This window comes from Melanostigma gelatinosum (assembly GCF_949748355.1).
Source record: "Melanostigma gelatinosum genome assembly, chromosome: 22".
NCBI lineage: Eukaryota > Metazoa > Chordata > Actinopteri > Perciformes > Zoarcidae > Melanostigma > Melanostigma gelatinosum.
In genome coordinates this window covers 10,899,648-10,917,339 of record NC_136655.1, presented here as the reverse complement: position 1 = coordinate 10,917,339, position 17,692 = coordinate 10,899,648, and the positions used below count along the sequence as shown (strand labels likewise).

General features: G+C 41.4%; 2 protein-coding genes across 3 annotated transcripts; one reads left to right on the top strand and one right to left on the bottom strand.

The window, feature by feature from the left end:
• Positions 1 to 399: 399 nt before the first annotated feature.
• On the bottom strand, positions 400 to 5,731 carry LOC306796009 (aldo-keto reductase family 1 member D1-like). Of its 2 annotated transcripts, XM_079294770.1 has the most exons (9): positions 5,491 to 5,731; positions 4,373 to 4,540; positions 4,070 to 4,186; positions 3,883 to 3,960; positions 2,719 to 2,841; positions 2,326 to 2,435; positions 2,005 to 2,170; positions 1,729 to 1,811; positions 400 to 1,650 (listed from the first exon to the last, which is right to left on the bottom strand). In XM_079294770.1, the coding sequence occupies exons 1-9, from the start codon at positions 5,581 to 5,583 to the stop codon at positions 1,608 to 1,610; spliced, it is 981 nt and encodes a 326-aa protein (XP_079150896.1). In that variant the 5' UTR covers positions 5,584 to 5,731; the 3' UTR covers positions 400 to 1,607. The 2 variants fall into 2 exon arrangements, with proteins under 2 accessions (XP_079150896.1, XP_079150897.1); XM_079294771.1 differs by lacking the exon at positions 4,373 to 4,540.
• A 383-nt stretch (positions 5,732 to 6,114) lies between these two features.
• On the top strand, positions 6,115 to 16,397 carry trim24 (tripartite motif containing 24). Its single transcript, XM_079294812.1, has 19 exons — positions 6,115 to 6,743; positions 6,998 to 7,116; positions 7,218 to 7,365; positions 7,601 to 7,733; positions 8,078 to 8,194; positions 8,374 to 8,488; positions 8,570 to 8,716; positions 8,817 to 8,931; positions 9,486 to 9,628; positions 9,892 to 10,140; positions 10,617 to 10,739; positions 10,855 to 11,002; positions 11,122 to 11,179; positions 11,603 to 11,729; positions 12,727 to 13,043; positions 13,931 to 14,042; positions 14,238 to 14,312; positions 14,584 to 14,745; positions 14,838 to 16,397. The coding sequence occupies exons 1-19, from the start codon at positions 6,473 to 6,475 to the stop codon at positions 15,408 to 15,410; spliced, it is 3,252 nt and encodes a 1,083-aa protein (XP_079150938.1). The 5' UTR covers positions 6,115 to 6,472; the 3' UTR covers positions 15,411 to 16,397.
• Positions 16,398 to 17,692: the final 1,295 nt, after the last annotated feature.

Genomic DNA, 17,692 nt, shown 5'->3' with positions numbered 1-17,692 from the left:
TTACCAGACACTTCAATGGGCATAACTAGAATATTTCCTACGGAACCTGAAGGTAGCATTTTTATAGGCGATCTCTTTTCGCAATAACGACGGGGAAAATGTATGTTACATCACAGCCGAAAAAGTGATCTAACTTACTATTTAATGCTCAATTTAAAATGTCACATTCATAAACAGCCGCTGTTGCAACAATAAGCGATTGCGGTTTCTTGAACAGCGTACAAACGGCAGGAGCCATCCTCCACTTCAGTCTTTAAATCAATTACAAAGGCTTGCAATGAAAATAGAAAACAATATGGTCTTTATTTATTAAAATCGCTTTAATCATTGAGGTAAATCATACATCAAAATATTTCATGAAATACACCATCAAAATTATTTTTAATGAAAGACACAGAATTTAAAAGCATGCAACAAAATGAACTAGAAAATGCATTTCCTGCTGAAAATGCGTTGGAATGTTGAAAGCTGAAATGAATCTCAAAAACATTGCTGAAAATAGATATCCAATTTTAAAAAAATTGCAAAAAGCTGAACAATCCAAAAAGATTACAACTATGAAGTTATATCACCCCTCTCCTGAAAGAGCTGAACATTTTGATATTCGAACGGTTTCTGCTTAAAAGAATTCCAACAGTAGTGATATTTGTTGGAGTAGTAGTAGAAGTATTATTCGCAGTATAAGTATGAGTAGCATTTGAATAAGTACTAGTTGTAGCAGTAGTGATATTTGTAGTAGCAGTAGTAGTAGAAGTATTTGTAATTAGAAGAAGTAGTAGTATCAGCAGTCTTACTAATAGCTGTAGTAGTATTAGTACTGGTAGTAGCAGGAATAGCAGTATTAGCAGTTGTGGTATCAGTAATAATAGTGGTGGTAGTGGTAGTAATAGCAGTAGTAATAGTAGCAACAGCAAAAGTTGTAGTGGTAATACTAGAAATATTAGCAGTAGTAGTAGTTGTCGCAGTATTAGTAGTAGTTGGAATGCTAAACAGCATTCCAACAATAAAGAAACAGGATAACAGTAAGGCATCTACAAGCTCATTGACTGAGAGGCAAGAGAGGGCTGGTGTGGAGGAGAACTTCTGAATAAATAGTTCACTGGTGTTTTCAGAGATGTAACGCTTTGTCACAACCTTGGTTTGGACATTTGTGTGCAAGGAGATTGCACTCTCAAAGAAAACACAGAAATGATCAGAGAGTGCAACATCAGTCACAGCGACCTTGGAAATGTTTCACCTTTGGTGATGATTAGGTCCAGAGTGTGCCCCTTGTTGTGGGTGGGTCCTGTCACATGCTGAGTCAGATCATAGTTATCAAGGACACCACATAGTTCTATATAATCTCTGTCCTGGGGATTATCAACATGGATATTAAAATCACCAACAATAACAACACAGTCAAAATCAATACAGATTACAGACAGCAGTTCAGTAAACTCATCAAAGAAGGTTGCACAGTATTTAGGTGGTCTGTAAATGTTTAGGAATAAATGCTTAACAGCATTCCAACAATAAAGAAACAGGATAACAACAGTTGGAATGCTTAACAGCATTCCAACAACAAGTCAGCTTATTTGATCGAATTGAAGTCTTGACATCTATGGTATCTAGTAGTCATCGTGAAATGGATACTCTGGGTGATCAGACCACCTGTTGAGTCAATAAAAGATAAATACTATTTTTGTTTATTACAGGAACAGAAACATAACTCACAGTAAGCATACTCACATGAGAAGCTCCACAAAACGAATATTCTTGTTCAATCCCTCAATTGCCTTCATCTCAGCATCAGAAAGAGAGAAGTCGAATATCTGCAGTGTTAACAACACAGTTAATAATAATAATAATAACTTTAATTTATATAGCGCCTTTCAGGGGACCCAAGGCCGCTTTACAAGAGTAACAGTTTAGACAAAAACAGTTGATACATTTCCTGTTTTTCTGGAGGATCAGGCTCTCCCAGCATGCTGAATGTTTGTCGAAACTGGTGCAAGACAAACAAACCTGAAAGTTGTCCTCAATGCGAGCAGGGTTGAAGCTCTTTGGGATGACCACCACGCCTCGCTGCACGTTGAACCTTAACACCACCTGGGCTGTGTTCTTGTTATGCTTTTTAGCAATCGATGTCAGTAGCTCGTCTTCCAACATTGGAGAGCATTTTAAGTTGACCCTGTTGAAACGATTGGCATTATATGATGATGCAAATAACATTTTCTTTAAATGCTACCTTTGTAAGTTCATGGTCATGTGGTCATGTCCTTGAATCCACTGGCTTTTTAAAGTTACACATTAACTGAATGTGATAAGTGCATTTCTCTCCCATACCACGATGCATCTCTAGATGTCCCCAATGGGCTGTATCCCACAATGACAATATCCTTCTGCTGGCAGTACTCAAGCAACTTTGGCTGAGTGAAATAGGGATGGCATTCAACCTGTATTTTTTTTAAAAAGGGAAAAAACACAAATAGTTTTTGTCAGTTGCTGAAGAAAGACTCAATTCTTCATGTGAGTCTTAGTTTGTGTTTATTTGCCAAGCAAGTCTTCTTAGGGCGTAGCTACAGTTTTGTATTCTATTTGTTTAGCATAATAATAAGTCACTGACTTCGGGCATTTTCTTGTCTGAGGTTTCTTTTCTTTCTTTCATCAAAAATTGAATATATTTATTTGATTTGCCTCATCTCCAGAACATAGTGTGCTATTATCCGGTCTCTCTACCTGGTTTGAGACAGGCTTGTGTTTCAGCCCAGGTTTGTTTAGGATCAGCTCCAGTTGTCTCTTGTTAAAGTTGGATACTCCGAGAGACTTTATCAGTCCAGCATCTTTACAAGCCTCCAAAGCCTGTCCACAACATAACAAAAAGAGCACAGTCATAAAGCAACAAATTAGACTTTGAACAGAAATGTTTTATGGGCACACAACACAGGAAAGTGACCGTCAGCACATTTCTATTCTCTTTATTGACCTCGGGAGTCTGTGGTTGTGAACAAATGGATTTGTAGACTTGAGCCGAGACAAAAGGCAAAGATTTTCATGTTTAATTATCAAATTATGGTCAGTTTTCTCCTTAACCCATAAGAATCCAGACCGTTTTTCCTTATTAAATGAAAATCATAGAGGATATAACAGACAAAATGAACCACATGGAACACGTTTCTGGAAATATTTTCTCAATACAACCGCCAAGAGGCAAATATCTGAAATGTTACATATGTCACAATGGCATTTAGTGTAAATGTATTGCTCATTTGAAAATCAATCAATTTGGCTTTTGATTGGCAAAAAATCTTTTTCAGATTTTTTTTAAAAGACAAAAATGTCTCCTTGGATGATCTTCAGTGCATCCTGAAATGAAAGTGCATCGTTCATTCTAATCCTTACTGCAAAAAATATATGAAATTACTTTTAAATAGGACCAAAATAGGATCGTTAAATATAGTTTGTTTGCGTGTTTTATTTACGGATATGCAAACATTCTTGACTAATAATTTAATCAATTTGACAATATTTTATATTTGTATAAATGTCTTGAATTAAACAACAGAACATGTTTTAATTAAAAATGAGTGAATCAGCTAAATCAATTGAGCAACTCATTAATCATTTTTTTATTGTGACAAATAGTTTAGATGTAATGTAAGACATTTTATCAAAGCAGCATTGTTAAATGTGTTGAAATTTACCTTTAGCACAAAAACAAGCTTTATGAAATTAGCTAGTTCTGCCAAATGTGCTGACCAGCTGCTATTTTGGAAGCGATGTCATCGGTACGCAAATCTACTTAACCTCAGCAGGATGTTCAGTATGTGTCACTGAGAGACTTCAAGAGTTAAAATCGAGGATAAAACCGAATGAGGAACTTGGATATTTAAAGTGACTCACCTCCCATGTTGCACAGAGATCGGTCTTGTGATAAATGTACTTCCCATTCTCATCTTTGGGGTAAAATGTATCTCCTGGCTTCAGAAAATAAAAAATATTCAGTGAGGAGAAATGATTTAGACTATAATTCACAGCAATGAGTATCAATAAAATGTAATAAAGAAGAACAAATTACATACACACATACCTTAAAGGCTGTGGGCATCTCTACAATGTAGAGGTCGACATAATCCAGCTGTAATGTCTTCAAAGTTTTCTCCAAAGCAGGTAGAACCAATTCTGGGGAATGGAATGTGTTCCACAACTGCATAATCAGTGCATACGGGAAATGTATTAGTTGTTGTAAGGCAAGGCAAGTTTATTTGTATAGCACATTTCAACAACAAGGTAATTCAAAGTGCTTCACATAAAACCAAATTAAACATGTTGCAGGCAAAAGCTACACTTTTCAGACGCTTGCAACAACAAAAAAAAGCAAACTTTTGCAAACCTTCCCACAGTAGAAGATGTCCTCTCTCTTCACAGTCCCGTCTGCAATTTTGTCCCTTATAGCTTGTCCCACCTCATGTTCATTGAAATACACCAAAGCCCCATCAAGGTGTCTGTACCCTATGTCAATTGCCAATTTGACTGATTCGTATGCAGTTCCTTTCGGGGTCTGTCAAAAAAAAGAAAATCTCATGAGTGAATAATATCTTAGACTAGAAAATGCATTTCCTGCTGAAAATGCGGTGGAATGCTGAAAGCTGAAATGAATCTCAAAAACATTGCTGAAAATAGATATCCAATTTAAAAAAAATTGCAAAAAGCTGAATAATTCAAAAAGTTGAAAGATACAAATATGAAGTTATGTCACCCCTCTCCTGAAAGAGCTGAACATTTTGATATTCGAACGGTTTCTGCTTAAAAGAATTCCAGCAGTAGTGATATTTGTTGTAGTAGTAGTAGAAGTATTATTCGCAGTATAAGTATGAGTAGCATTTGAATAAGTACTAGTTGTAGCAGTAGTGATATTTGTAGTAGCAGTAGTAGTAGAAGTTGTCGTCGAAGTATTTGTAATTAGAAGAAGTAGTAGAAGTAGTAGTATCAGCAGTCGTACTAATAGCTGTAGTAGTATAAGTACTGGTTATTAGTACTGGTAGTAGCAGGAATAGCAGTATTAGCAGTTGTGGTATCAGTAATAATAGTAGTGGTAGTGGTAGTAATAGCAGTAGTGGTAGTAATAATATTATGGTAGCAGTAATAGCAGTAGCAGTAGTAGTAATACTACTATACACACCCATTATAAATTGGGTGTGTATTGCGCAATACACACCCATACAATACACACCCATAGTTTAACGGTTTCTGTAGCTTAAAAAATGAAGAAGAAGAAGCGTTGCGACGAAACGGGGGACGGAAGAAATAGTGGAATAAAGAAACAGGATAACAATAGTTGGAATGCTTAACAGCATTCCAACAATAAAGAAACAGGATAACAATAGTTGTAATGCTTAACAGCATTCCAACAAATATCACTCCGATTGAAAAGTGATTTTGATATTGTGACTTACATGCAAGTTATTAATTAATGTCCTGTAAGTAATCTGGTAAAATAATTTGTTTTACCGTGCGGGGATCCCCATAAGTTCCGAGTCCAATCAAAGGTATGCTGTTTCCGTCACTCAGAGGAATGGAGTGACTCACAGCTGTCAATTCCATGCTCTTCAAAGTTTGAGTCGTCGAGGGCAAACTTCCCCAGTGCTGCTATTTGTATGTTAATTCAAACAGCTGCGATTAAAAATGCCAAATTGCACACATTGACACAGTTTATGTGACCTGTTTTGCTGCTCTTTGACCACAGCAAAGACTCCTCCCAAATACAAAGAGCATTCTCCCTTTAGGACCCTCCCACCTTAGCTGGCAAATGACTGAGAGAGTGACACAAACATACTATCTAACAGATAAACCATAAGGCATTCACACGTACAACGAGGTTTAATAGTTACTGTTTAAAATATATAACGTTAAATGGGGCTCAATATTTTACACCACCGGTTGAAAATGTCAAAGTTCAAGTTGTCTGCCCATGGATAGAATGTAGTTTGGCCCCAACCGGGCACTGTAGCTTTAAAGAACCGTAGTGCATTCTGGGTAATATCTGGTGTGTGTTTTGCCTTCTGTAAAGAGTGCACAGATGGCCGCCTTTCCCATGGACATATGAGCTTCAAAATACTATGCATGTAGCGTAAATTTAAGTCATAAGTGACTATGCGCTCTTATCTCTCTTGTGGTATGAGTAAGAAGTGCCTCAAACCGGGGACTTAATTGTTTATGGTTCCTGATATAATGTGCAGTTGAATTAGGCTACGATGCTAATTTAGCTTTCAAAACGGAAATAATTAATAGTTGCACTTCAACTAAAACTGTTATCGCACAGTTTAATAAACCATTTTGTAGGATGAATTGTCCACGTCTTTCATGTTGTAATGCATAATATCAAGAATGTGTATTCGCTCTCTGGCTTGTTAAACCAGGAATAGGCTATCCTTTGTTTTCAATCGTAACGCTATATTGATTGGTTGAAAGGGAAACGAGGCAGTGAAACAAAATGGATGAAAGTGCCGAAAATGTTGACAACGACGACATTGTCATTATTGTGGAAAACGAGGCGGAAAGTTTGCCGGCCGAGGAAGAGAGGCTGAAGCCGCAAGGCGCCTTCGGGCTCATGGACACCTGTCCCATCTGCAAGTTGAGCTTCCACAACAGAGAGCCCAAACTGCTGCCGTGTCTTCACTCCTTCTGCAAGAGGTGTCTCCCGGCCCCCTTCAGGAGCGCAGACCCGAGGCGCGACTCACAAGGTCAAGTCGACACCAAATCACGTGAGAATAGCTTATGTTCATGTCACTAAGAGCAAGCAGATAAACAAGTGCTAATTTGAACTCAAACAAAGTAAAACTCAAGTCTCAAACGGCCACATCTATTGTCTATCTCTCTGTATATTATATCAAACTCCTTGGTGAATTCCTAGGCTCACATCACCCACATATGTGTGTTTGTTTTAAACAATAAAGGCTTGTAATAAAGGGTTGTGAGCTGACACCTATAACAGTGGATCTTGTCTCTCCTGCTCCAGTGGGTGCCGTTCGATGTCCGGTATGCAGACAGGAATGCTGGGAGATGGACATGTTGGATAATTTCTTCGTCAAGGACTCTGCTGAGGTGCCGAGCAGCACCGTGGAGAAGTCCAGCCAGGTACAGGCCCTAACTGTCCGATCCCGAGCCGCTCGTCTCCAAACAGTTTTTATGACCCCCTGTCTTCTTTTCCTTATGTTCTTTACTTTTGTCGTCGATAGTTGTGTGTCAGCTGCGACGACAACACAGAGGCGACCGGTTACTGCGTGGAGTGCGTGGAGTTTCTGTGCGTGGCGTGTATTGAGGCGCACCAAAGGGTCAAGTTCACCAGGGATCACACCATACGCCAGAAGGAGGAGATGTCTCCAGGTAGTGTGTGTGGTACACGGAAGAAAAACAGCAGTTAGGGTTATACTTTAGTGAGAGAGCGCTGTTAAATATTCAAAGCTCTGCAGTCAACCAACCAGATGAGTTTCCGGCGATGTCGGCAAACGTTTTTCTGGCAAAATGTGATGATTGTTTAGTTGTTTTAAAAAGCTGAGCGAACATTTAATGTTCATAATCCCCCCCCCCCCCCCCCCCCCCCTCCATGTCTGTATCACAGAAGCAGTAGGTATGTCCACACAGAAGCCTGTGTTTTGTGACATCCACAAGCAGGAGCCACTGAAGCTGTTTTGTGAGACGTGTGACCGGCTCACATGCCGGGACTGTCAGCTGCTTAAGCATAAGGATCACAAGTAGGCTGATTTTATTTTTTTTTTATTTTTTTTTTCTAAAATGAAAATCATGTATTGTTCTATTCATCTTCCATAAATATGAATCCTTTGCAACTGGCAATGGTGATTCAGCTTGTTACATCCATTTTTTATGTTTGATGATCGCAGCTGCGAGGTTTGATGAGGCTTTATGTATTTATGTCAAAACCATGTTTAGCATCCAAACAAGTCATATCGGTCATATTATATAAGTCGTCCTTGGCGATAGGAATAGATTGAACTGGACCACAACAACAAGAACAGCTGTTTTTAAGAAAAAAAAGATCAACTTTCAACAATTAACACACATATTGTTTATTTTCCAGCTACCAGTTTTTGGATGATGCATACAGGAACCACAAGCAGCATCTGGAGAACATGACTCAGCAGTTGCAAGAGAAAAGAAAGGCCATCGAGGATGTGTCCAGCTGTATCAGCACCGGGTAAAGTTCTCCTCTACAGCTGGGACCTCATCACAGTTTATGCTTCTTTGTCTTTTTCAGATATGAGCATATTTGTTTGCATTAACATTTTGACATGGATAAGTTGCTGTGTATTGTAATAATTAGAATTTAGTCACTTTAAAAACTGATGTTGATGACATTAATATTCATTTTCACAGACTCCATCAAGTGGAGGAAAACCGGAAGTCGGTCACCAATGAAATAAAGAAGTCCATCTGTAGTTTGATCATGGAGATCAACAGGAAGGGAAAGATTCTGGTTAACCAGCTTGAGGTACATTTTTAACGACGTTTCAAAGGCAGTTATGACATGTGAAATACATTTTTTTTCATTCACGCCAACATTTCCTCATAGGCTCTGACTAAAGACCACGAGCTGGGTTTGAAAAAGCAGCAAGAGGACGTCAACACTCTGAGCAGGCACCTAGACCACGTCATCAGCTTTACGAAATGGGCCACAGCCAGCCATAGCGGGACAGCCCTGCTGTACTGCAAGAGACTGGTGAGTGGCGTTAACGTCCAACAGCAGCAATTGTTCCATGCACTTTCTGTCGCTGTAGAAATAGTATGTAAATATATATTTTGTGTGTTCTGTCTTCTAGATCCTTTTCCAGATCCATTACCTGATGAGAGCGAGCTGTAATCCCTCCATCGTCCCTCAGAGTACTGTTCGCTTTCAGTGCCGCTCTGGTTTCTGGGCCACGAACGTAGACCTTGGTGAGACTTGCACTTCTGTCGAAACTTTATCACGAGTCAAGCACCGCCGATTAATGATTCGCTAGAAGGCTTCGTGTGTCTTAAAAGGTGTGTTCGTTACCTTTGTGTTTGTATTATTGCTGCACACTGGGGAAGAAAGTTAGAAAAAAATGCAAAGTTACTGTTGATCTTTGAGTGATAGAATAACTACATCAGCAGCTGAGATTCAAGAGAAGGAAAAGAAGAGGAAAGTCTTTTTTCATAAGATTTCATAAGAAGAATGAGCGCGCAGCAGTTTGATGGAGAGTTCCATCGAAAGGCTTCCGTTGGTGACGTCATCCTATACTTTGAATTCATCTTTACGCGTCAGTGCGTCTCTTGAATGTAGTAAACAAGATAGTTGTTGCATCTCAGTCTCCCAGTGTATTTGTCTCGTCTTATTTATCGCTCTGCTTCTGAGCAACAATGGATGTAAACTGCAACTCGACCGGTTCTCTTTTGAGATGAGCTGGGCGACCTGGTCGATATGATTTCATACCTGATGTGTCCTTTGACGGTTTGCTTGTCTTCTCCAGGTGCTTTGGTGGTAGAAAGGGGCCAGAGCCGGCCACCCATCACCAACCTCCAGGCCCCAGGTCCCAGAGCAGAAGCCCCCACTGGAGGTCTTTCCGTCTCGGCTCAGCAGAGACAGAGCACGTTGGCTCAGCTCCAGATGCATGTATATATTATATTATATTATATATATATATATATATACATATATTTCTATATATTCATCACAGACAGTAGTTTTGGCACCGTGACAAGTGAACTTGTTTTGCGACAGTGAAATATAAAAACACAAAGCCATTGCTCAAGTCAAATTTGTGAAATCGTCCTTTATGCTTTTTTCTCACTACTGTCACATACTGAATATTACGCGTTTATTTGTCATCTACTCCATTAAATAGAATGGAATTGACTGTTATTCCTCTGTCCAAGGTGGATAAGCTTGCCCAGCAGCCCACCAACAGACAGCCCCCACCTAACCACTGGTCCTGGTACCAAAATATCAGGGTCCCAGGACACCCCGGCCCTCCACCCCCAACCAGACCCACCCACGGAGGGTCCCCGTCCTCCCAAGGCCCTCCAAGCTTGGGACAGCCGGGGCGCAGATACGGAAGCTCCTACCCCAACCCTAGAAGCCCCACATCATCCATGCTCCACAACCCAGGATTCCCAGCTGCTCAGGTAGGTTAGTGCCAGTAGAAAGATGAGTGTGCAAACGTGCGTGTGTGTGGGATGCCAAATGTGTGTGTGAGGCTCGTCACATGGAGCGTTCTATGCTGAACAGACAAAGTTTAAATGACCAGGAAGACATCACGTTCCCATCACTAGTCTTGTCTTCAGCCCACTTCATGTTTTATAATCGCATGAGTTTCATTGACGTGAATGTTGCTATATCAGTTTTGATAAAACGTTCTCTTATGACAGTGGGGTGAATCAAGTTGTTTGTTCTATGAGATTATATTTATCTCGCTTCTTGTGTCAGGACTTCATTCTTAAAAAACATTTTGTTTTATTCTCACTGTGTAATAATAGCAGAATGGTATTTATTACTGTTAACCGTCTTCTATCAGGAAAAGTCACTTAAAATGTATCCGAAACGTATTATTTTTAAAACCTTTAAACTGTTCATTTCAACTTCAATTATTTTCTACATCTAGTCTCTGAGAGATCTGATCCATAGCTCCAGCTTCCCCCCTAAACCCATGGATGTGTTGCAGGGTATGTCCCGCTACCCGCAGCCCCTCTCTGCTGGAGCAGCTACACAGATGTCACCACAACAGGTTGGTCGGAGAGCGTCTCCAGTCTCTCATGATCCCAGAGAGAAAGTGCTGTTTAGGCTGGTTTTGCGTAACTTTTATCGAATCAGTAATTACACCCTGTTCTTGTTCCCTAAAGAGGGGCCTGATGGAGTCCTCCTTCCTGAAGAGGAGTGAGTCTGGTGGATCTGTCCCCTCCATCACCATCTCTATTCCCAAACCCAGCTTTGGTCCGAGTCTAGCTGCAGCAATTGCAGATAAAACCAGCGCGTTTAATCACACAGCAGGTCATTATCGCTGCTCTGATTCAACAACGGCCACAAAGATCTTATCCTGTGTGAAAATTAGTCTTTAATTTAGGACGACTTCCAAACCTTTTAAAGATTTATTTTCCTCTTCTCTCAAGCTCAAGCACGGCAGAACTCCCCAATGGCCAAACCGTCTTCCTCAGACAGAGGCACAGGGTAAGAAAAGATCCGAAAATCTGTCCTCAACATCACAGTTCCTCCCATCTTTAGATTGTTACTGAACTTTTTCCCTCATGATGTTTTGATTCTGTGCTTGTTAACTAGATAGATGCGTGGGAGTTGATAGTTGATTAAACATCTTCGCACAACGCTGAAATGACATCAAATGATGTCATGTTTTAACAGTAGTTGTCTGTAATCAGCCCTCAGTCTTACACTCCACGCCGTTGTTGTAGACTGCAATTTAATTGCTTCCCTGAAATATCAGCTTACATTTAAGATATGAATGAATAAAAACTGTCCCTCTGTCGTCACATTTATGTTGATTCAGAGGACAAACTTTAAACACAACTATATCCTGGTCATAATCTTCCCTTCTCTCTCTCTCTCTCTCTCTCTCTCTCTCACTCTTCGTTGAAGGACGACTTCCTGGAAGCAGAGCTCTGAGCCTCCATCGGCCCCCTCAGCCAAGCGACGACGGAGGCTGTCCCCGGGGCCCGTCATCGTCATCAAGGACGAACCAGAGGACGAGGATGACGTTAGATTTGTAAGAGAATTACTGCGGCACGAGTCCAGAATGTCCTGCTAAGTTTAGCTTCTTGAAATGCCAAATGCTCACTGTCCCACTGTCTGGGCTCTATTTCTCCGAGTCATTTTACTATAACTGACCTTTCCATATTTAAATCTCAAATCAAAGCCCACCTTTTCAAAACTGCTTTTAATGTGTGACCAATATTGTGTATTTTATGTTTTAGTGTGTTGCTTTGATATATGAGAATTTTAATGTAAAGTGTCTTTGAGTACTATGAAAAGCGCGATATAAATAAAATGTATTATTGTTATTATGAAGCAAGGAATCTCTTTGGATCTCGAGAACTGCTCATCCGGTCTACTTCACACTTGGTGGGTGTCATGCTGGAGATCCAAGGGAGTACTTGTATCGAATTTGGTGTGATTTGGACACGCGTCATTTTAATACATTTAAGTGTATAAACAAGTGCTCAGCAGCGGGGGCGGGCCTTCGGGGGTCTGCAGATTGAGTCCAGCATGTAGTTGGCAGCGGGCAGAGCACGGAACATTGCCAAAAGTTCACTGTGCCAAACTCTTTCTCCATACCAGCAAATAGCTAACTGGAAGCAGAATGGAACCAGAGTAGGCCGCCACTTGGTTGCCTTCCCCAGCAAATAGTTTACAGTTGAGTTGGAATTTTTTTGTAAGTGCTTTGGGTGCCTTTTGTAAGTTATTTCTGAGGACAATGAGTTAGAACGGTAACATAATTCAATATTTTAACATGATTTTAAATCTGTGAACCGTGTTGCACTGGTGTTGCAACTCTGTCATGGCAGGTGTGTTGCTGAGGACACAATGAAGCGCAGAGTTCAGAAGTTTGTTCGTTTGAGCGTCACAGGCCGAGCATTCGGGCCCGTTCGTTTGAGCGTCACATGCCGAGCATTCGGGCCCGTTCGGAACAGGGATGTTTCCGAACGGGCACTGCACCAGTTGTATCCATCTGCATGTGTCCTACAGTTTCATTCGCCCGACAGGTGCAGTCCAGCGTCGGCTCCAGCCTGCCGGACAGCAGCACCGGGGCTCAGTCCAAGCCTCGGCAGCAGCTAAAGGTACCTGCACCAGTCCCGGCGCCCGGAGCGGAGGCCGCAGCGGAGTCCAGCAGAGCGGTCAAAGAGCAGCATCCGCAGCCCGCAGTGCAGCCCGAGTCCGAAAAGAGAGCGGAGCCGGAGGAGGACCCTAACGAGGACTGGTGCGCCGTCTGTCAGAACGGGGGGGAGCTGCTCTGTTGCGACAAGTGTCCCAAAGTCTTTCATCTGGCCTGCCACATTCCCGCTCTGAACGAGTCCCCCAGGTGAGAGATGCGTATCTCAAAACCACTGAAGCGTCTAAGTATTCGGCTCAAAGAACTTTACTTTTCATAACGAGGCACGCTTCTCAGATTAGACGAGACCAGAACATCATGTACAAAAATGCCAATCGTTATGTCGGGTTCAAAAGGGTGCTGCTAGTTATTACAGAAGTTAGACATTAAAAAGACAAATACAACTGATTGACAAAAGAGCTCTTCAAGTAAAGGCGCCGACTGGCCGTCCACCTCAGGGTGTATTGTCTCTGAGGTTATTATGTAATCTTTCACAGATAAAATGTAGACATAGTTAAAATAAACTTGCCTTGCCTTACAAATGCAGCGTTTTGATAGGGCCGTACCGAACGCCTCTAAGCTTTCTAGAATTCAGTTTTCATCCATGTTTGCTGCAATTTAGGCCTTCAAACACATTTTCACTGCGGTCTATCGGCAATCTATTGTTTTAGGGTGATGACATCACAATATCTAAAGCTTTGAATGTTAAAAAAAGGACATTTGGTCCAGCCCAATAAAAATTACCGGCATTTAAATTTCTTGCAGACAGTTATTATCGAGGTCTTTATTGTTTTTAAACAGTATGAACAAATATATTATTTTACAGCTGCAATATTTGTGATGTTAAAGTTTTTATAGGACTTTTTATGATATTTTACTGCAATTCTTGCATTTCCTGTCGTCAGACCCGAACGGTACTTCTCCAGGTTTTGCTACGTTAGAAAATTGACAGATGATCCAAAACGTACGTTGGTGATGGGGACTCTGGTGAACCTGACGACTAACCCTGGGCGGTCTGATATGATCATATTCAGCAGCAGTTTGCCGGCCCATGCATGAGTCCTAACAGCTTCTCCTGTCCTGATGTCTCTCCCCAGTGGGGAGTGGTTCTGTTCGCTCTGCCGGGACCTCGCCTCTCCTGAGATGGAGTACGACTGTGACAGCAAGGATGACCCCATCTCTGAGTGCTTCCCAACTATTGGAAGAAGGGTACGCTCACTCAGCTGTTTTGTTTCGTTTCCGTGCATGATATTCTTCATCACTTAAGCCTTTTGTCGTTCTGCTTTTATAGTCCTCCTCACTGTTTGCCATCCAAGTCTCAGCCTCTTGAGGGAGACAATTTCCTCTCGATAACCCGATCACTTAAATGTTTGATCGAATGCTTCCTGTTCTTCCACGATGCAGAGGTGTGAGAGGCTGCTCCTACGTCTGTTCTGCAATGACTTCAGCACGGACTTCCAGCAGGCTGCTACTCCATCAGTAAGTTTTTATGTCAATACATGAAAGGCTGCGCTGTTTTCTTGCTGATACTTACTCTAATTGATGGGATTTCAACAATAGAGAAGTTGCCTACTTCAGTAAAGGTGACATTTCTTGCTACCAGAATCCAGCATACATTTGTTAAAATTGACTTGTAGTTGTGTTGAGTATCAAACAATGTGTCTGAAAGTGGGTATTTATTAGAGAGGAAATAGGATTATCACATCAGTTGTATGAGGTGCTTGAATTGTTTTTGCTTTCTTTAATGTAGGAGACAAAGCGGTACAAAGAGCTGATCAAGAACCCGATGGATTTGTCGATTGTCAAGAAGAAACTGGAGTCGAAGTCGCAGGAGGGGGACGGTTATAACGGTCCGGAGGGGTTCGTCACAGACGTCCGGCTCATATTTTTCAACTGCGCAAAGTACTACAAGGTAAACATCGCTCTATATGAGTTATCTGCAAAATAATTGTCGTATAATAAAGTACATACTTTCATTCCTGTTTCTGTGCACTGATCGTACAGGCGACCTCCGAAGTGGGGAGCGCAGGCTTGTACCTGGAGGACTACTTTGAGGAGCAGTTGAAACTGGTCTACCCAGATACGCTGTTCCCCGGAGGGAGGGAAGAACAGATGATCCCTCCCCTGGAGGAGGAGATAGACGAAGAGGAAGAGATGGCGGCGGAGGACACGGCTCCCGTTGAAGACGACAAACCACGAAGTCCCGCGGGAAACGGGATCCCGCCTGTGGAGGACGACTTGCCGCCTCTGGAAGAAGCAGCGGCCCCTGCGGAGGAAGAAAGGTGCGAAACGGAGGAGAAGGCGGTCGATGCGAGTGAGGAGGGGGCGGACGACAAGGTAGCAGCCGCCGAGGGCGACACGCCTCCCGCCGAGGAGGTCGACGAGGAGAGTCCTGCGAAGGAAGCGGAAAGCTCTCCAGCTGCTGATGGTGAAACAAAAGAAGAGGAGCCTCCCAAATCCCCAAAAGAGGAGAGCCCTGACCTCCCCACAGACACGGCTGTGGATCCGCCCGAAACCCAGGTGGAGTCTGCTCCTGCAGACTCAGCTAAAGAGGAGGAGGAGGAGGAGGAGGGATAGATCACAGCAGAGAGACGCTGTCGACAAGATGGATGATTTCAGTCTTCCGCAGAAGTGGCCCCAGTGGGGACCGACATTTGCTGCAATCAGACATTTCGCAATCACAATTATTTTGTAATGTGTTACATTTGCAATAGGAAAAAATGTACTGCTATGCTAAATGGACTTATTTAGTAGCAGTCATGCAGTAGAGGCACAATGGAGGGAGTAAATGAGCTTTTTTCGCTGGACAGAAGTTACAATTTTACTGTAACATAGGTTGTTATTTTCTGTAATGACAAAACTGAAAAGCACACAAAAAATGGTTTTCTTAGTCATGAGATCATTTGTAAGTCAACATCATCAAATTGAGAAAGGATTTTGGATTAGTCATGCATGCAAGACGTCTCGATGTAAATAGCAATGCCTCCATTTTGGTGTTTATAGACCTTGGCTTGTCTTGCACTAGCCATTGGGCTCATTAACAAATTACGTTTTATTCGGTTTTATTACATATTTTTCATTTCGTTAGTATTGTATGAAAGGATGTAAAGCTAATGGGATTTTTTCTTTTTTTTAAGTGTGCTGCTTGGTTGTTTTAGAACAAAATGTTTAATCTTAATGTTTTATCATGAAGCAGACTTGTTTGTTTTTTATCAGAACAATCCTTCCGACTTTACCGTACTCTTAGATAATTCAGAGACATGATTATAACCTTCTAATCATCAGTGTGTGTTCTCCCAATTGTGTCCTTGTTCTTCTGCAGCATGAATGCTTTTACATAAGATTAGGCCTACGCCTTGTTGAGCTGGCTTCCCTCACTGAAAGCAATGAAAGTGTGCAATTAGACCCACAGAACGAAAAAGGTTCAGTTACCGCAACCTTTCCGGAACTCACATGGCGTCAAACTGACACTTCAACTTCAGTGTCGATAATGTTGTCCAACATTGACACTTTTATTATTTATTGAGGATACACAGGAGCTGTAAAGAACTCTACAATGTTATTACCTGCATTTACAATATTTGTAACAAACAGGGTGAAATAAAGATATTACTTGTTCTTTGCTCTCACTGTCATCTTTATTCTGTTTATTTATTTTTATTTTATTCTTTGAGATAATGTAAGATGTTGCACCCTGAAAAAAAGCTGAGGTTCTTAAACCTTCACAAGGGCTCAAGATTACTTTGAGGGGCCACGAGCTGAAAATTTAAACGGAATATATATATCTATATATCCGCGGTATAAAAACAGCTTTGTTCCAGCAGCCATCACGCAGGTGAACAAATCATAGCATAGTGCACAGATGCTATAGAAACGTGTGTACTTATTTATTTTACATATTGATTGACAGATTTTTAGTCTTGTGTACTTTCATCATGTTTGTCTTGTCCTGTTTGTAATGTCTGTCGAGATGGATGCCTCTCTCATTTGCAAACCAAGTCTACCTACGGGTATAAATAAAAGTAACCTGATATCTATATATATTTTTTTACTAACCCTCTAACTTCAGAAGCTCTGCTCTGAGGAGGGAGGATGCATGCACGAGAGCAGGCTTCCAGGAAGTGTTTTACGGGCTGACACGCCCCCTCATTGTTAATCAGTTAATTGATTGGACGCTGCAGCCGATCGGACTGTTCTCAACATCACTGGAGTTTCATACCAGACTGAAGACAGATCACAGATTAAAGTCAAGTTTTATATTTGATTAGTTTTCTGATTCACCATCTGGATAAAATGTTCATTGTAGTCGGAACAACAAAAGGACCACAAACAACTTTCTTCATTTGTTAGAAAGATTTATTTTCATGATCTGTTATTTCCCTCAATAACTTGTATTATGGATGCAATTAAAGTCAGAGAGAGCTGGAGAGACGAAACACTTTTTACATAATTTATCATTATTTCAATTCAGTCACGTGAGGCTGAACTCCTTCCTGTCGGGTTTGAAGTTATGTCATTTCAATTTCCTCCAAAAATATAGAGCCTGACAAATGAATTCCAGTGTTCAAGAGATGCTGGGTTATTTAATAAGGACTTCACAATCAGAAGGACACAGTAAAAACTCAATGCAGTGTGAAAAACATCTCCACCCTGGCAGTGATGGTAACTGTGTCTTCATTAGTATAAGTGCAGTTCACCTGTGTGCAGACACAAAAGCCGACAGACAGCTGATCCAGATGTGATCAGACCGCAGTCATCACAAACAGGTGTCGCTTCACGTGACGCTGCACAGTGGAGAGGACGTCTCATTTCTCTTCAAACCGTGTTTCCTCGTTTCCTCTCTCCGCAGGGAAACCGTG